Here is a 20523-nt window from a genome sequence, read left to right on the forward strand (position 1 = left end):
GGTTTCCATTTCCTCTGATTCCTCCTCTGATCAGGAATATTCTCTTCCTCCCTATGAGGATTCTGATGCTGAAGAATCTATTCCTTCAGCTTCTCCTCCTGAGGATTACTCTTTTGGGGAAACCCTGCATACTATGAGGGAGCACTTTCATCGGGAAAGCCAGGATTATTCAGAATCCAAGAAAAGGCTCAGAGATTTTCTTTTACTTCCTCAGCATCAGCACAGGCCCCTTGCTATTCCTCCTGTTCTGGACATTGTAGATGATGTTTTTTCAGAGTCTGGCCTGTCTCCAAACTCTATACCCCCAGCACCTGTTAAGCCAGACAGGTACTACAGGGTTCCAGACTCTCATAAATTTCTATATAAAAACCCTGCTGCTGACCCAGAAACTATATCTCGGGGTCCCAAAGGTGCCGAAGGCTTCCACTGCAAAAAAACATGTTCCCTCTGATAGGGATTCCAGAGCACTGGACAGATGGGGGAAAAAGTTTACACTTCTGCTACCTTGGCTGTAAGGGTTTTAAATTGTCAGTTTCATATGCTTAAATATCAGCAATACTTAATGTCACTGTTAAAACAGAAAATGTTGACAAATTCTGAATGTGCTGAAAACAAGGAAATGCAGGAATTATTGCATGCAGCTGAACAGGTGGGAAAACATACTTTGCAATGTGGTTTTGATTGTTTGGAGGCCTCTTGTAGGGCCGCTGTAACGGGTTCTGTTATTAGGAGGCACGCTTGGTTAAAGGAACAGAATCTGCCTGATTATGTTAAAGCAAAATTATTAGATGCTCCATTACAGCATGATACTTTGTTTGGTGTTAAGGCAGAAGAAGTGTTGAAAAAAATGGAGGATAAAGCGAAATCTATGCAGACAGTTAAGGATTTCTTACAGGTACAGCCACCCAGATTTAGCAGGAACTGGCCTTCAAAAAATTGGTCCTTTCCAGTGTCAGATAGGCCACAAAGAGGCAGATACAGGCGCCCTAGAGGCAGATCCCAGCCCCAAGGCTCATACTGGCCTAAACAATGGGGTGCTTCTACCTCCAAGCGGAGAAGACAAATCTCAGCCTTATAGGAAACAGTCCCAATGACTTTCCTCTACCAGTACCAAGCACTTATCTTTTGGACGCTCCCTTAGGGGTAAAACTAGCATTTTTTTCACAAAACTGGCACATGATCACCCAGGACAAATGGGTCTTGAATATTGTGTCTCAGGGTTACAGGTTCCACTTTCACACCCTGCCAAAAGGCATGCCCGATCCTGCCACGCAATCAATGGCCAGAGGCACAAAGGCAAGTTTCATCCCTCATGGACATGAGGGCCATTCAGCGAGTACCACTACAGGAGCAGGGACAAGGATTTTACTTGCGTCTTTTCTTGGTACCCAGGAAGGACAAAGCCTGGAGACCAATACTGGACCTGTCTATTCTAAACACTTTTCTGGACGTTCCAAAATTCAAAATGTTGACTCTGCAGCAGCTTCTGCCCATGCTGGGCAAGAAGGCTTGGCTTGTAACCTTGGACTTAAAGGAGGCATACCTGCATGTCCCAGTCAGACAATCTTGCAGAAGATACCTCAGATTCATAGCTGCCTCAATGCACTACCAATTATCTGCACTGCCCTTTGGCTTATCTACTGCGCCCAGGGTTTTCACAAAATGCCTGGCACCAGTAATTGCTTTTTGCAGACAAAGAGGAATTCAAATATATCCCTACTTGGACGACTGCCTTATTCAAGCAGAGAACAATGACATTCTACTAAAGCATCTGGCGTTTGTAAAAAGATTGCTAATTTGCCTAGGGTATACAGTAAACAAAAAGAAATCAAACGTAGTACCCTCTCAAGAGATAATATTCCTGGGTGCAGGCTTAAATACAACTGCCCAGATGGCCTATCTCACACCAGACAGACAAAGGCAACTGGCTTCTTACGTCGAAATGTTGGCAACAAAAACCCAGTTATCTGCAAGAAAAATTCTGCAGGCTTTGGGCTTCATGGCATCCTGCATTCTGATAATTCCATATGCAAGACTGCATATGAGGAAGCTTCAATGGTATCTAAAAAGTGTTTGGACTCAACATTGCCACAGCCTGGAAAAACTTATTACCCTCATTCCCTGCCTGCAACAGGTGTTTTGATGGTGGGCACAGGCCTGTCACCACAACAAGGGACAGCCTTTCACTTTACCCACTGCCAGGCAGACAATAATAACAGATGCATCAGATTATGCCTGGGCGGCCCACATGGCAGGAAAATGTATTCAGAGCACATGGCCCACAAGCCAAATGCATCTTCATATCAATAGGTTCATAGGTTCATACTAGGCTATCTGCCCAAGGGCATTTATAAGCCTAGCCCATAGTTATTTGGCTTTCGCCACCCCTTTAGTTTGAATAAAACTATGCCTATTATTTTGCTGTGCCTCTGTCAAGCAGTGACACTGAAGTAATCCCTGGGGTATATCTGCGATCCCCCATCCATTGGTCAAGATTCCTCTTGAACAAGGCCAGCGAGGTACTCTGCCTCACATGTACCGGGATTTTGTTCCACAGCATAGGGAGTCTCTGGGTGATGAATCTGTCCCTCCAGCATGTTCTATTAATAACCGTGTCAAGGTTTAAGTCTCCGCCCTTGTGGTTCTGAGGGATCTAGATTTTTGAGGTGAAGCATATTCATCAAATCAGGGTTTGACATGGCCTTATATGTCAGGCACAGGTCACCTCTGAGCAAGCGGTATGAGACTGAATAGAGCTGGAGTTCTTTCAGTCGGGCAGCATAAGACATATTTTTGAGAACCTTTATCCTTTTGGTGAGGAACTTTTGGGGCCTTTCCAGCTGCTGCAGGTGTCTGGTCAGATACATTCCGAATGGGGCATTGTACTCAATCATAGGTCTAATGAGTGATGAGTACAGGGGCGATGACCTCCCTTGATCTAGATGTGAATCCCTTCATGATCAGGTGGGCAATGTAGAAGGTTTTCCTAACTACTTTAGCAACATGAGTGTCAAGCGAAGGCTACTGTCAACCTGGGTCCCCAGATCCCTGATGACTTCTTCTGTGCTCAGTGGATTGCCACCTATATGGTAGCTAGGGGTAACCTTGTTTTTCGAAGGGTATGACTATGCATTTCTTGGCATTTAACTTTAGGCCATGGCTCTGGCACCAGTTATCCGTTTCTGTGAGGCCCTTCTGAAGGATATCTGTGTCAGATGTGTTTTCGACTATGGCCCAGTTTGCAGTCATCTGCAAACTTTGTCAGCCATAACCCTCCTGTGTTTGCTTGTACTTCAGAAAAGTAGATGCCGAACAAGAGTGGACCCAGGACTGAGCCCTGTGGGACACCACTTGTGACAGGCTTTGAGTCTGACATGGCTCCAGCAACTCTGACCCTGTGGGTTCTGTCACTTAGCCAGTTTGCAACCCATCTTGTGATGTATGGGTTTACATTCAAGCTGATGAGTTTTTGATGATACCTGAGTGGGGTATTGTGTGAAGGCCTTTGCCAGGTCAAGGTAGGCTGTATGGACTGCCTTTCCCTCATCAATGGCCTTGGTGACTGTCTCGAAAAAGTCAACCAAGTTTAAAAGGCATGATCTGCCTTTGACAAAGCCAAACTGGGTTGGATCCAAAGTCTGCAAGTTCCCTTTGTCTTTATTTATGAGTTCCATTATGATCCTCTCCATGGCTTTGCAGATAAGGCTTGTCAAGCTAATGGGACGGTAATTTCCAGGGTCGGTGGAGGCACCGCCCTTGTGAAGTGGGACCACAGTCGCCGTGCGCCACTCCTTGGGTACGTATCCTGAGGTGAGGCTAAGATTAAACAGCTGTCCTAACTGCGGGTTTAATTCCTCATTGAGTTCATGGAGCACACAGCCGGGGACACCATCCGGTCCCATGGATGCTGTGTTTTTTGCTTTGGAGAGAGCAGTTATCACCTGGGCGTTGGAGATGTTTGGGGGGCTACAATCCTCTGGTATAGATATCTCTCCTTTTGGGGAGGGGGAGAAGTTTGCACTGAACCTGTCAGCCAGTATGTTGGCAATGTGTGTAGGTTCAGTAATCTTCACATCATTTTGAACTAATTCTGAGCATATCTGGGAGTTTCCTCCTAGGTTTCTAACATAGCTAAAGAAGGCCTTATGATTGTCTATCTAAAAGAAATGCTGGCTGTCCAGAATGCCCTGACAGCTTTCAAGGATCTCCTTCATCCAGGACAGCTACTGATAAAGACGGACAATACTACAGTCATGTGGTACATAAACAAGCAGGGAGGCACGCATTCCTACCCCCTCTGCAGACAAGCCATGAATTTGTGGAACACAGCATTGACTTATCAAGTACACCTGCAAACACAATTCCTGCCAGGAAAGACAAATACTCTGGCAGACAAACTAAGCAGAAAACTCATGGATCCTCACAAGTGGAAACTAGATCCACAAATCTTCAGCATAATAACAAGGAAATGGGGATGCCCAGACATAGATCTATTTGCCTCCCCTCACAACTGCCAACCACAGAGATTCTGTACAAGGGCTTGTCACATGCTAACATGGAAAGTGGATGCTCTATCATTCAGCTGGAAAAACCTTACAGTATATGCCTTTCCTCCACTACCTCTCCTCCCCAAGGTACTCCTAAAGGTCAGACAAGAGAAGCCAAACATGATCCTGATTGCCCCAGACTGGCCACGCCAGCACTGGTACCCAATCCTAAAGAGCTTGTCTCAAGGCCCAGCCTGGACATTACCTCAAATTCCTCATTTACTGACCCAACAAAGCAATCCGATACTGCACAGCCAACTCAGAACCCTAAATCTGGTTGCATGGCGGATAATGTAACCATTCAGTACACACCTCTCTCTAAAGCAGTTATGGATGTTATTCTGGAGGCCAGGAGGCCCAGCACCAGAAAATCATAGGCCCAGCATCAGAAAATCATATGCAGAAAAGTGGAAGAGATTCTGTGCTTGGAACCAGGCACAAGGAATTGACATGCTTGTACCAAATATTCCTCAGATTTTACAATACCTAACTGAGATGCTGGACAAAGGCCTATCCTTTTCATCAATTAAGATCCATGCCTCTGCCATTTTAGCTCATTTACAATACGGACCCGCCTATTTTTTCACTTCCATTACTAAGGCAGTACCTTAGAGGGGCCAAAAACATTAGCCCCCCAAGAAGAGCACCAGTACCTGCATGGGACCTCAACTTTGTCTTGAAAAAGCTCACACTGTCTCCTTTTGAGCCAGCCAATACAGCTGAGATAAAATTGTTATCATGGAAAACAGCTCTGCCCCTAGCAATAACTTCAGCAAGAACAGTCTCAGAGTTACAGGCATTAATGGCTGTGGAACTTTTATCATTTTCCATCCGGACAGGGTTTCTCTAGGGACAAACCCAACATTTATGCCTAAGGTAGTATCCAGTGTGGCTCTTAATCAAACCATTCATTTGCCTACCTTTTATCCAAATCCCCAGAATAAAGGGGAGGGACTTCTGCATTCTTAGGACATACACAGACAGCTACGCTTCTACTTGGACAAAACTAAAGCTTTCCGAAAGACTGAGCAACTTTTAGTGGCATATGCTGCAGGATCACAAGGAAAGGCCATCTCAAAGCAGACAATTTCAAAATGGATAGGACACTGCATTTGTTTCTGCTATTCACAACATGGCAAATCAGTGCCTAAGGGCATTAGGCCACATTCGACCAGGGCAGCAGCCACCTCAGCAGCCTTCCTCAGAGGAGTACCAACCAAGGATATTTTGGAGGCTGTAACTTGGACTTCAGTGCACACTTTTACCAAGCACTACCACTTGCCTCTTTACTCTAAATCCAGAGCAGGCTTTGCCACTGCAGGGCCTTATAGCCACTCCTAATTCTATTTAGACCCAGCCACCCAACCTCAGCTTTGGGATTCAACCCAGGTGTAATGCCTGCAACAGTGAAACATGATGAACATAGTACAGTTATGTACCTACCATAAATGTAGCTGTTCGAGTGTGTTCACTGTTGCAGTCCAGGTTACCCAACCACCATCCCCCTTTCTTTGCTGGGACTTATCTGTACTTCTCTATTCTATACAACCTATGTGGTGTATTTGCTTGTAGTTGAAGGTAATGTTTATTTTAGTGCATGCTATTTATAAGCAATGTTTTAGCCTACTCTTTTGGGGGCACCTGACATCTGGGGCAAGAAAAACTGAAGAAAATGGCGTCGGCTGCTTCTTGTATACCTCTGGCGCACTGATGTCAGGGAAGAGGCGACAGCACCCGACGCCGGACCAGGACTTTGGAATTGAGGCCGACTGCGGGTAGCCTGTCAGCAGGATTACCCAAGTGTGATGACTGCAACAGTGAATACACTCGAACATCTACATTTATGGTAGGTACACAACTGTACTTTCTCTTTCCTCTGGCCTCATCTAGTACAGCTGCAATGGGTATTGGAACACTGTCCATGTTTCCTCAGTCACCTGTTTGGTCAGCTTCACCAGGACTTAAAAACTCTGACGTTAACTGCTTGGTTTCTCCAATTCTTATGGTGGCCAGAGATGCCAGGCTGTGTCTGCCCTTGTTCAAATTTTATCCTCTTCACAGAAGACCAGTACTTTAATAAATGGAAACTGTTTACCATATGGACATCCTCCAAAGGTTTGGATCCTTTTCCAGCTCCCCTTCAATCCATCTTAGACTTTTTGGCAGAATTGTTTCACAAGGGATCTGGCTTCTCCATCATAAAGGTACATTTAGTGGTTATATTTAATTTTCACATAAGACAGAACCGAACGACTGTTGCCCCTCAAAGATTTCTGAGTTCTTTTTGAAAGAGCTTTCCTTTTGAGACCTCCAATCAGAGATCCAGTTCCTCCATGGGATATCACCATCATGCTTCATTCTTTGACAAAACCTGCATTCAAGCCGACATGTATGGTAGGTCTAAAATTTCTGTCTTGGAAGACTGTCTTTTTTGGTTATTACACACAAAAGATTCCAAGTCTTATCTTTTAAACCTCCTTTTCTGTTTTTCCATAAAGGCAGGGCTTCTTTGAGAAAAAATCCACAATTTATCCCGAAGGTGGCCTATAAAGCAAACCTTAAGTTGTCAACCAACAAGTATTTTTCCAAAGTTTTCCAACAAAAGGGAATAGGTTGTGCAGTTTAGATGTTCACCATAAGCTTAATTTCAGTTTGCATAGAACAAAGAATTTCAGGAAGTCTGATCAGATTTTCCTTATCTTTTCCATGGCCAGATTTGGTCAAGGAGTATCTAAAAGTAACTCTGTCCAAGTGGCTTTCTGACTGTACAACCTTCATCTGTAACCATTTGGGGCTAATCTTACAAAGTAAACCCAAGAACATATTCTACCAGAGCAGTAGCTATCTCTACTGTTCTGTTGGGTAGGATATATTGCTGAGATTTGTGCTGCAGTTACGTGGTCTGCTGTCCAGATTTTTGTATCACACGACCAGCTGAATGTACATCAAGAGCCCATACATCTAGCTTTGGAATATTTCCCAAAAGTTGAATTGGATGAAATCCGGCAACATTGGATGTGAAAGTTATGTACTTAACATAACACTAGATCCATGCTTTCTTGTTTTCATCCGGTTCAAAATCCCTACCACTGTCCCCCAGCCTAAATTGTTCTAGACAGAGTTCAAGCAGTTGGACTTTACCAGGAGCCTTGTCTCTAGACAGCCTTTCCTATGCTATCTGTTCCATCATCTTTTCATCTTTTCAGTCAGATAGGTCTGAATAAGCTTAGTTATTAGCTGCTGTTTGCCTACTTGGTTATAATATTCTATCGGAGGTACTGTAGGGAATTGAGGGAATTATGGGTAGAGAGAGGAGTCATACTCCTAGATCAAAGCTTCTGAAAAGCGCTGAGTTTTGATCCGGTTGGATTCAGTAAGTGAAAGGTTGAAACAGATGATACAAGCAGTTTAGTGTTATGTTAAGTACATAACTTTTGTTTCTTGAACTTAAGTTATAGATGCCTGTTGTATTTATCTTAGCTATTAAGTTGAGAAACTCCTCTTACAAGATTAATGTTTGGTTAGGAAAGCACAAACATCTGAAAGATACATTTATAAATATTTTGTGCTGAAGAGTAGAAAATATAACTTGCATTACTGTTTTCCTTTTGAGATAGCAATAATTTTCAGTATAGCCTGTGTTGATTATTAGAAAATACCAATAATTTGTGACGGATGCAAACTGGATGTTACTGTTAAATGAACATAATAGAGCTTTAGACGTTAATATTGAGTAGATGAAGGGTATGTTATGGAATATCAGTTAGAGATTGCTGAATGTTACTAATGGGACTTTAAGCTCCATTATTCCTGATGGGTTCATTTATTTATGTTGTTGAAAGCTATGTTTGATGACTTCTTTCGGCTTTTCCCAGTTAGGGGTTGTCACAGCTGATCACCTGTCTGCCCATGATTGGCAGTGGAGTTTTATGGTGTAAGTTGTGTAAATTATTACCAATGGTAATTCTGTTAAAATGTCAGCTGTTTTTATGGCCTGGAAATAAGGGTATATAGCTTATTGCAACATTGTCTGAGTAAGTTTGATTGGAACAGAATATTTCCTCCTTTCCTTCCCCTTCCTGCTTCATCCTTTCTAGCCATCCCAGTGTCCCCATCTATTGCTGGGTGTCTGTGCTGCTCCTTCCTCCCCCCAGTGTTTTTCTCCCAAGTGAGCTGGGGCTAGAGTCAATATTAAGGGTGTCTGGTTGAGGGGGTTGCACCTGCAGCTGTTTCTGCTGCTGAGGGGCGTCATATTATGACCTACCTTTACCTTTACCAGCATCTGAGGGCTACTCGCTGCTTTGGATCACACCTCCCCTCAAGGAGGATCTATATTTAAAAAAAAAAAAAAAAAAAAACAGCGCCTCCATGCCATTGCCTCAGACACTTGAGCTGTTAATCGAACCCAGGTCACCTGGGCTGTAGCTATGGATTTATTCCTCTATGTCACAGTCCTGGCTGGAGAGATTGAAACAGTGCTGAGGTGTTGTGCAGAAAATTAAGATAGATTTTAAAATTTTATTTTCCTGTTTAAGTTGACATTCTTTCTGCTCAGGTAAGGTTACGAGTCAGGGTAAACTGTCAACTGTATCTTTCTGAGGAATATGAGGAAGCATTAGAATGAAGACTATCAGTTTGGAAGCATTAGTATTCCAAAAGAAGTGACCCTCTGTGCTGTCATTTTTTGTTGTAGGTCATGCCAAACTTTTGACACAACTTTAGACAATTTATGTAAATATTCTTGCTCTAGATGTGTGGTTTCTGTTTTTTGTTACTGTTCAGATATAGTTCTTTAAATAAGACACCTGCTCCACAGAGTTCTGCTTATTTCCCTTTCTTAGTAGAGTATCAAGGTGACGACATATCCATAGTAGCAGTAAACGTGGGGCTGCAGGGCTACAATATAATTCCATACCTGGACTTTTCCTATCTGCACCAACTGTATATACATTTGTTGCAGCTGATGAGTCTTTTCTAGACCTTTTCCAGTCCTTGGGAGTTGCAGTGGATGCTGCAAAGTCCCAGATGTTGCTCTCACAGATGCTAATGATTATAGAATTTACCCCAGACAGTATCCCACAAGATACATCCATAGACAGAAGTTCTCTTTAACCTGCAGTGTCTCAGTTACTTCATTCTTAAACCAATCAAAGCAACTAATTGCTTCGGGGTACTAAGGCTTTTGAAAGGTACCATCTGTATGGGTTCCTCATGCCAGGATTCACATGAAGATCTTTCAGTGGGCTGTCAAAATACAGTGGTCTTGGTTATATTTCATGTGCCTTCAAGTAAAAATCTCCAGATTGACCTACAGTGGCTGCGCCTTGCTCTTTTTTTTTTGGTAGTCATTTTCCCTTCCTTGTAGTGATTGTCACCATAGATGACTGTGCCCTAATGTTTATGGGAAGGGCCTTTGTAAATTTTATATGCTTCAAAGTACACGATCTCAGACAGAGATTGTTCTTTGTGAGTGTTCCTGAGATGCTGACAGTCCTCTTCACCTTACAGGCTTTCCAGAGCACTCTAGCACAGTGTTTATCATCACTGACAACATGTCGGTTACCTAATACATAATCAAGCAGGAGGAAGTCACTGTTATTTTTGTGGAGAAGGGATAAGTACATGGGAATGGGCTGTGTTAAACCATCACTTTCCAGAAGTCAGTTAAACTAGTGGGGAAGCTGTTCCTTTGATGGACAGGCTTAGTAATTGATGGTCACATGAGTGGTTTTTCAGCCTTTTTGTAGTGTGGAAGTTCTTCCATCCGTGCTGTGACCTATTTTTATGCCCAAGAAGTGTCAAGTGCAATAGTTTTTTTCCCTGATAATTCATTGAGGTGGAAGTCCCATGGCTGTTGGCATCCAGAATTTTTTCATGCTTTCTCTCATCCCCTCCCCATTCCAACATTCTTTCAGAAAGCCAAGCATAAAAAGTCTACTGACATTCTTGTAGCCTCATTCTTTCATCATGTTTAGCCTCACCTTTTGGACAAGCCTGTCTATTCAAAACTCTTCTGACTACTCCCCACCCAGGCCCCCCTTCACTTTGGCTAATGTCATGATTACTCCATTTCTACTAATGGACAAAAATTCCTCATAGCTGCCTGGGACGGCCTAGACTCTTCCTTCTGCCTAGTGATCCAGTACTAGAAAAGGCATCCAAGAGTAAAGGAACTGTCATTTCTGTCTGCCCTAGTTAAAGGGTTAAATCATTTTATGGCTCCTCTGTCTACTATCTGAAATTACCTACCTCTGGCTTTTGGTACACAAGTTACTCCTTTGTTAAAGTACATTTGTTACCATAGCTTACTTCCACTGAGGTTCCCAGTAATTCATTTTCAGCTTCTTTGAAGGTGTACAAAGTCTTTCCAAGAGGTACATCCCACATCTGACTATATTTTAAAGACCCTGTCCATCCACAGGATTGGTATTTGATGCTGGGTCGTTGGCTTTGCCTCCTTTTGAACCTGTTTTTAAAGTTGATTTCAAGTACTTTTTTTGGATTCTACTATTTGGAGTGGGTATTGCATCTACAAGATGAATTTATAAATTATAGGCGTTGCGTGTAAAGCCTTCTTACCTGGTCTTCCAACAAGTATTGAAGCACCTTTGTGGTCACTCATTCCTTTACTACTAAACTTAAGGCAGTGAGTTAATATACCTGTATTTTTCCAACTATTCCAGTAAAGCTGAATATTTATTATACTGCATGTATGTCCACAGACAGCTCAGATTAACATGGACAGGACCAGATTAATAGAAGATTCACAATTGTTGACATTGACCTATATTATCAGGCAAAAGAGTGACATTTTAACCCCCCCCCCCCCCCCCCCCACATATAAAAACTCATGGAATACCAAACACTTTAACCTTACAAAATTCCAAAGTGAGCTGAGTGCATGTGACTGGAACCCTCTAAAAAGACTTCCACTTGAAGAGGCTGTTAAATACTTTAACTCTAAATTCTTAACTATCCTAGACCAACATGCACCTAAGCGTTCCATTAGAATAAAGTCAAAACCAGCCCCCTGGCTCTCAAAAGAAACCAGACAAAACATCCTAATCAGGAACAAATATTTGGCTAAGTGGCGTACCACCAAAAATCTCAGACCAGCAAACTTTTAGGCAACTGAGAAATATAACAAAAAAAGCTGTACTCTGACAAAAATAACTTTTATTGCAAACTGCAACAAACCCACCAAAATACTCTACAAAAGTTCTGGACAAGTATCAATAGACTTCTTCACCCAGGGCACTCCAATACTCCAGCACCACTAGGGTTTATTCTTAACACTCCCCAGCAGACTGCCAATGCCTTCAATACGTTCTTCACAGAAGCTGTACAATCTCTATCCAGTCAACTATCCCCAGATAGCTCAAGCCTCTCTACCCCCAATTCTAGCACTCTCCCTTCTTTCAGACTACAACCCATCTCTACTACCTGCATCTTTAAACGTCTCCTAAAACTTAAGCCATGTACTCCTTCTGCTGACCAGATACCATCTGAATATCTACAAAAAGCTGCAAAAGCCGTAGCCTATCCTATATCTGTCCTTATTAACAGAACCATTAATGAGGGAACTATCCCAGCCATCTGGAAAATCTCTAACATTATACCCCTACACAAAGGTGGTAACTCATATGAATATTCTAACTATAGACCCATAGCCCTTCTATCAACCTTAGCTAAAATCATGGAAAAATGCATTCATGGTCAGCTACTAGAACATTTAATTCAATACAATATACTAGCTAATAGCCAGCATGGTGTTAGACCATTTCACAGTACCACCACTGCCCTCTTATCCTTCACTGATTCCATTAACAGAAAACCGTAATAATAAAATCCTCTCTTCAGCACTCTTCATTGATCTTTCTAAAGCCTTTGATATGGCAAACCACCCTCTGCTTATAAATATTCTCAAGTCCGTTTCTCTTGACACTCAGGCTGTACAATGGTTCAGTTCCTACCTCAGTAATAGGCAGCAGGCAATGCTTTGGGAGGAGAACAACATATCATCACACCTTCCAGTCACCCTTGGAGTCCCTCAGGGCTCCATTCTAGGTCCTCTCTTGTTCTCACTATTTATCAATGATCTATACTTAGCAATTCCCCAAGCTACCTGTATTCAATATGCTGACAATTCAACAATCGTATGTTCAGCCAATTCCTCTTGTGAACTGCAATCCCTGACTCAGATGGTATTCAATACTGCGGAGACATTGTTCTTAAAACATTGTCTCCTCTTGAATCCCAAAAAAAACCAAGCTCCTACTCTCTACTCCTAGCAAGTCCTCCCCTGTAGATTTCTCAGTAATATCTAACACTGGTACCCTCATATCCCCAGACTCCACCACCAAACTCTTAGGAATTACAATAGATAACCTTGCCTTTGATAGCCATATTAACAACACTATAAAAACAGTAAATAGAAAAATGGGCTCCCTATAGCCAGAACCACAATTGCCCATTCCCATCTAATCTCAACTCTACGCCTCACCCATATACACTAATTTGAAAAAATAGAATCTTCTCAAGTTAGCTAACTCCTAACATTGCCAGATCTGCCTCTGGGAATCCCTTTAGAACTCACCATTGTCAGAATCTAAAACAGCTCGGTTGGCTAGAACTACAAAACCAATTCCATCTTACCCAGCTTACCACTGCCCATAAAATCCTAAATCAACCTAATAACGCTCCTATCCTCTCTAACCTCATCATCCCCTACAAAAATCTTAATACATTACACTCTTCAAGCAAACTCCTAGTTAGTATAATCATGGCCAACAACTTGGCAGGGGATTCCCTGTTCTCAAATACTGCTGGAAAAATTTGGAACCTGCTACCTAATGAACTCACTTCACTCACCTCCGTACCCCTCTTTAAACAAAATCTCAAAAGACACCTCAAATCTCATTGGCTATGCCCCTGCAGTAACCCTGACTAATTATGTGCCCTCTCCTCTAATATTTTACAAGATCCTACTTTGTTTAATTAAGTTATCTCTTCTCACTACCTCTGACTGTAGAAATCATAATCCTAGAAACCTATAGGAACTACCTATGAACATTAAGTATTATCTACTGCAAATTATTTCTTGTATCATACTGTTAAAACAGTTGTACCTGTATGCCGTTTCTTGTAATATTTTTTTCATTTTTCTATGTTACTACATTTAGTGTTTATAATCCTTATTATCTTGTTTAGATTTGGAACCGCTTTCTTATTTTTAGTGTTTCTAGTGGAGCTTTCCTCCTCGGGCCTCTACTGTAAATGGACATATATCCAGCTAGACTAACCTGGTTAACAAATGTAAAATAAAAATAAAAAAAATAAATTTTAATGTCGCTGAATAGGAGGCTCTCTACATTAAATTCAGCTTTGAAGACTATAATAAAGCATTCCCTGCTATACCTACAACACATTGGTAGAGCAGTGGCCACTTGTTAGACTTTTTTTAGAAACGCATTATTAGATCATTTATGCACGGCTGCAACACAGCAACACAGTCTTCATTGAATACTTTTGCAGGGGACTGCAAACTGCATGTGATCTCTAGGTCTTGGTGGTCTTTTGGAGTCTGTTATCCCACGTGCGTTTTGTGATTACCATGCAGCAGACTAACTCTGGGTCTTTGTTCTGCTTCTTGTGAAGGGTAGTCTTAGCATAATGGCAGATCTGGATGAACAAGTTCCTTCTCCTCAACATGGCCACTTTGCTTCTGTCTACCTCATAACAGATGTAGTCAAGAAGATTTGTTGTGCTTTGCTTTAAATGGTATGCCTGAGACCTGGAAAGGAAGGTAGCTGGCAGAGCATTGGTGGTAAAGGTGAGGGACTAGTAACTTGATTAAGTTTAGATGCCAATATGACTGAAAGCTTTTGCTGTTTTTTCTGATGGTTAATAATGGGCCTGCTCATCCAGATCTTTTATTAAGAGAATGTATAACTTTTGCTTCTTTGCTGCCATCTTAAACCAGTCTGCGTGGACCTTTTTTGTTTCTGCTACAGGTAAAGAATTGCTTTGGCTAAGTCATCCTCTACTTGCTGTCATTATCAGCCAGATTTTCAGGCTTCTTTAGCTGCCTTAATCAGCTGTGACATCAGAATGAGCTTGTCTCATTCAAATAAACCTGCAGGTCCAGAGACCGTAAGGCTGTCTGTCCCCATAAGGAAAGAAAGATAACAGGGCTACAATCACTTTGCTTTATACTCCTTTCCTGGATAAGAATTTATTAATTTCATGAGAATTAAGGTATAAAATCCAGTGATACCAGTTTCTTAAGAAGCTAACATGAGAAGTTTATGCCAACTGTACTTGTGGTATTGAATATTATGAAAGAGAGAAAAGAACTGGAAGAGGGATCTTTAGAAAAGGAAAGAAGCAAATTACATAGAAGTAAATGGAAACTGCGGGAACAGTACATGCAGAATAATGTTCAGGAGAAGGGGTGAGGTTTAAGGGAAGTCAGGAATTCAACAATTTTTGTAATGTTGGACTGATAGCAAAAAAAATGTATGGGATTGTATATTTAAATAAAAAAAATGTTAAAAATGGTTTGTTTGCTGTCCTATAGATGTATGTTCCCTATGTCTTAACTGATTTAATAAAGATGTTAAGCTAAAGTAAGATGTCATGCAATACCAAATTGGTGTGCATTGAGGAAGTTGAATAACATAGTAACACAGAATAAGTTTGGAAACAGTCACGCATTGCTTATAGGTGGCATTGTAGAGATACTTGTAGAGGGGGGAAAATGAGGCTGTCAAATGCACATTGCTGTGAAGACGGCAGTCATTAAGTTGCACAGTTTTTCCAGTATAACAATGCTGTTTCAAGTGTTCTGTCTCTTCCTGAGGTCTTCATTACATTTGCCAGACCAAATGCTCTCATTTGTGGAAGATGATCTTGAAGATGTGTAGTTGAAGTTAATATTCCCCTTATGTATGTGAATTAGCTTGGAATACCCTATTGTTAGAGGACTGGTTCAAAGCTCTTGTTTCTTCAATAGTGGCAGCATGAGGATCTGCTTATGAACAGAACCCAGGCTATGTCCGTCACTCCTCCTCCTCGCTCTGCTATCCTAGCAAGTATGAAGAAAAAACTCCATGCCCTCAGCCAGATTGAAGCAACAATTGCAACTATCCAGGTAAATCTCTTACAATTTTCATTTATTTTTCCTTCCTATGTAAATGTTTGTCCAGGCAAGCCAAGGTTGTATAGGTTGATGGTTTTAGTTTATTAATCTGCTTTGTTTTGCCTTTTTCCAGAGTGAATTAAGTATGAAAATGCAAATAGTTTGACAGGTAAATGCTAGGCCATCATTCTGCAGACTATTACAAGCCTAGCCAATAACCAGAGTTCAGAATCAAACCCTGTTATCTGTGAGGTAAAGACATTAAGCATTATGCCAACCCCACCAAACAGCTTTGAGTTTCACGTGCATTCTTTTTGGTTATGAAAGCAATTTTGTCAGGCAGTCCGTGATGAAATAAAAAAGAATGGGTGTGATCTTTTTTTCTTAGAGTTGTCACTCTAGAGGGAGTCATTGGCCATCATTGGTGACTGGAGTAATATTTAAAAAGTTTTAAAAAAGAATTGTGAATATGTATTTTATTTTATTTAAATGGAGTTAAATGATCCCAGGGGACGTATTCCAACCATAACAGTGAAGCACATATGAGGGACTCTTATGAATGGTCAGTAAATGCAGTGTTCTTTGTGCATTCACCTCATCACTGAAGTATTAAGCTTTACATTCTTTCAGGTAGCACTTGTTTATGAAACCTGGATGACTGTAAGAGTAGCAGTTAGGAAAACACAGCAGGTAGATGTAGCAGTCATGACCAGTACTCGTAAGTAGAGCCTGACTCTTGTTAGGTACAGAAATACTTAATATTATAAACTGTAAAATCCCAGCCGGAAGTGGTTTTCAAGATGTATACAGGGGAATGTGTACATCTTCATCCCCCATCTACATATATCTGGTGTCATTTGCTTTAGCAGTCTTTCTTGCCTCAAAATTTTCATTTCTGTTATTAAGAAAAGTAGCAAGTTAAGGAAGCGCGAGCACAGCAGGAGCTTTTACTGGTGGGTTGGTAGGCTGCCTTGAGTGTCTGGCTGAGCAAATTATGACAACACTTGCAGGATGAGATGCATTCAAAGAGAATATCCGAGGAATCACATCCTGCCTGAGTTCCAAGGCTGCCCAGAAAAGAGAGTATTGTAAAATGTATTGACCTTGACATTGCATGTCCCATGAAATTCCCTGCAACACATAGTATGTATGTTAAAAATGTCTTTTTAACCCACTTGAAGTTCAGAGGTGCTACTTTCCTTTTGACACTGTATCTCCCCCAGAGCCCCTCTCGAACCACAGACCTCGGCCATCCTGTCAGTTGATGCACTATCATTCTACTGACATTGAGAGAACTCATGCATGACTTTTCTATCCACTTGGCCTTCTGCACAAACTGCATAACGTCCTGCCCATAGACTGACACTTCTTGCCACATTAACCAACACTGCCTGGTGAATAGCCACCAGGGCCGTCTTCCATATCTTTTGCAGATCCTGGGTGCTGCATATACTGTTGGCTGTATGGAAGATGAGCAGATAATACATCAGCAGTGTAGACATGGCCCACTCATGCAACAACTGCCATGACGCATTGTACTTGACCATAGGTCGTGCTTGTCACCCAAAGTGGTAATTGTACATGCTGTGGCACTGTGAACATGTAGGATCAAGTCAGCTCAACAGTAATTGCACCAATTTAACAGAAACCACGTAAAGGGATTCATTGCATGCATGTATGTGGACACACGAATGTGTGTTGTATACTGCCCAGTGCGGAACACTGGTAGTATGGCCACGTTTGCCATACTGTTTGACCATCTACACCTGCATACATCATTAAAGGGAATTCATACGCAGTGCAACATGGCACTTGCATCTAGGTATCACCATGCATGGCACACAATACTTTCTTGGTCAAGATGCATGCATGTTGCATTGTGTGGTATATAGTGATGTGCATTGAGATATGCTTTTTAGTATTGCATACAGTGGCAGTGAAGTACATTGTGCCCGAGTGACTGTAAGCAGCCAGTCCTGACTGTTGCAGGATGTAAGCCTAGGTCCGAGCTGTGGTAGCTGTGCTGTGGGGGCACAACATTAAATTAATTTTAACAGCTTTTTTACAGTAATATGTACAGGCCTAAACCCATGAAAGACAGTACCTGTGTAACCTTTTTGATGATTGGAAATATAACTTGTGCACAAGTCCCCATGTGGTATCTTTCAGAGAACCAGCAAGACATGGCTGCAGCCATACTTGAAACACAATACCCTCCCATGTGTAACTCAAATGTACAGGAAATTTTGATGTATACGTTGTATTGAAGACCATGTATCACTATGCGTGAGACACACCTCTTGGGTGGAGGTGCATTCACATTGCACCATAGTGAGCAGGATGGAGAGACCTTGCCTGCCATGGGAATCCATTTTTCAACCCCACAGAGATCCTTTTGTAGGAATCGCAGTGGAGGTAAAAAGATGTGGTTCTGAAAATCACAAAGACGTTTTCAGGACGCACAATGGGAATCTTCTTCTAGAGCCGGGAGGGATTTCCAATGGAAGACAATGTCCTGAGGGCAGGGGAGGCCCACAAAACCAAGGGTTTTTGAGATTCTTTTGCTGATGGACTGTTTCAGCACTCCTGAAGGGTCACCCCCACTGCTCTTCTCTGGAGGCAGTGAGGGGGTGCTTGTCTCTGCACCTGGAAGCCTGGGCATTGATCTTTTGCACTTGGGTGCAAAAGATTACATCCAGAGTATTTTATTGCAAGTCTCTCCATCCAAATGGAAAAATCTCCGCGATGTTCCATCCAATCAGCTGGAATTAGCAGCCCTAGAAGTTCAAAAGCTGCCAGACAAGAGTAATCCAAGAGGTCCCACCAGACCAGAGAGGATCTTTTTATTGACAAAGGAGATGGGGGACTTGATGTCAATTCTGGATCTCAGCAATCTAAATCAGTTTCTAAAGAACTCCCAAGTTCCTGATGGTCACAGTTCAGTCCCATTCTACCTCTTTTACAGAAGGATGACTGGATGTGCTCTATAGGTCTCTAAGATGCGTAGTATTATATCAAAATGAATAGATGCTCCCAGGAATGTCTACACTTTTGGTTGGGGACAGTCATTATCAATTCAGAGCCCTGCCCTTTGGTCTCAGTCCAGCCCCCAGGCTGTTCCCCAAATGCATGGCAGTGGTAGCAGCTCATCTCAGATTGCTCGGATTCAGAGTGTTTCCCTATTTAGACTGGCTGCTCACTGCTCCAACCAAGCATCTCCTCAGAAAGGCCAGGAACTGCTTACTCCAGTTATTGTCAGTCTCTGTGGATCACAGTCAATTATGCAAAGTCCCATCTACAGCCAGTTCAAGTTTTTGAGTTTATAGGCACTCACTTATATACCACCAAGTTGGTTGGCCTTTCTTCCAAAAAGCAGAATAGTCCTTAAGACTGCATTTCAGAGAGAGACTTTCACTCCCTTCTCTCCCAACAAAACTGATTCGTCAAGCCTTAGGATCAATGGCTGCGGCAGTTATTTTCCTACCAACTGTTTGTTTCTATATGCAAATTCTTCAGTGGACTCTAGCAGGTCAGTGGTCAATTCTTCAGCCTCTGTCGTATCCTGTAAATTTTTCTTGGGTTTGCAAGAACTCTCTCTTTTGGTGGATCAAGTTCAATAAAGTTTGTCAGGTTTGTCCCTATAGCCATGGTGACCACTGACTCCTCCCATTTGGGATGGGGAGGGGGTATTTCTTGGATTTGACTGAGGCATGTGGTCCCCTAAAGAGACCAACTTGCATATCAATGTCCTAGAAATATGAGGGTCGTTCTCCTAGCATTGCGGACTTTTCAGAACTCTCTCCCTCTAGGGACAATTGCTATCCAAAAGGACATGGTGGTTTATACATCAACAAATAGGGGAGAACTCGCCATCCCCTTTGTCGAGAAGCAATGAGTATGTGGCAGTGGGTGATGATCTCCAACCCCTCCAAACACACATACCAGGGAAATCCAGCGTGATAGCTGAAAAACTGCAGGACAATTCTGATTCCTCATGAGTGGTTGCTCAACAAGCTGCGACAGAGAATCTTCTGTCAGTGGGGTCAAACTTATGCCATCTCTTTGCCTCTCCCCTCAACAAGAAGTGCAGCAGGTTCTTTGTCCTGATCCCCCCCCCCCCTGGGGGGAGTCACCGAGGGATGCTGTAGTCCACATTTGGCCCCTCCAGTCTCCTTTATGATTATCCCCTGATCCCCAAATTTCTTCAGAAAGCATTCTGGTTGAAGACCCAGGTTATCCTCATTGCCCCCTTCTGACCTTGTCAAATGTGGTTTCCCTTCCTTTGGTCTCATCTCCTATGTCGTCCTCTGACATTAGACCCCCTCCCCAGATCTGATCACTCACCCCACAGTGAAGCCTCACCAAGATCTTCATGAACTCAAATTGACCACATCTTTTCTTCAATTCCAATAATGGCTAGACACCCCGTGCTTTCTTTCCCAGTTCTCCATATTCTGCTGAGATCCTAAAAAGCCTCCAATAGAAGAATATATAAAAGTAAATGGAAAAGATTTTCTTATTGGGATTATCAGAGAAAATTGGGTCCTTTTACTGCACCTATTGATGCTGTTTTAGATTTTTTTTGCTTCAGATTTTCAAGGAGGAGTTAAGTTTTTCCACCATCAGAGTTCAACTAGCAGCCATTTCCAGTTATATAACACTGAAATGTATGCTTTTCTCCTTGCCTTTTCCAGTTATGCAAAGCCTTCCTTAAAGGAGCATTTTTGCTTTGACCCATGATTAAAGATCATACTCTACCATAGGACCATAAACTTTTATAGCAGAGTTTGACTCCGCCTCCCTTTCAGCCTTTAGCCAATTCTGATCATAACGTTG

General features: G+C 42.2%; 1 protein-coding gene across 1 annotated transcript in view; it reads left to right on the top strand.

The window, feature by feature from the left end:
- Positions 1–20523, top strand: part of LOC122817306 (serine/threonine-protein kinase SMG1-like) — a gene marked incomplete in the record, with an annotated part of 2898779 nt that overhangs the window by 2591006 nt on the left and 287250 nt on the right. The window contains 1 exon segment of the mRNA XM_044090530.1: positions 15562–15699. Within this exon segment, the coding sequence (XP_043946465.1) occupies positions 15562–15699 (138 nt within the window).

This window comes from Protopterus annectens, chromosome 12.part0 (assembly GCF_019279795.1).
Source record: "Protopterus annectens isolate FY-2018-M chromosome 12.part0, PAN1.0, whole genome shotgun sequence".
NCBI classification, from domain to species: domain Eukaryota; kingdom Metazoa; phylum Chordata; order Ceratodontiformes; family Protopteridae; genus Protopterus; species Protopterus annectens.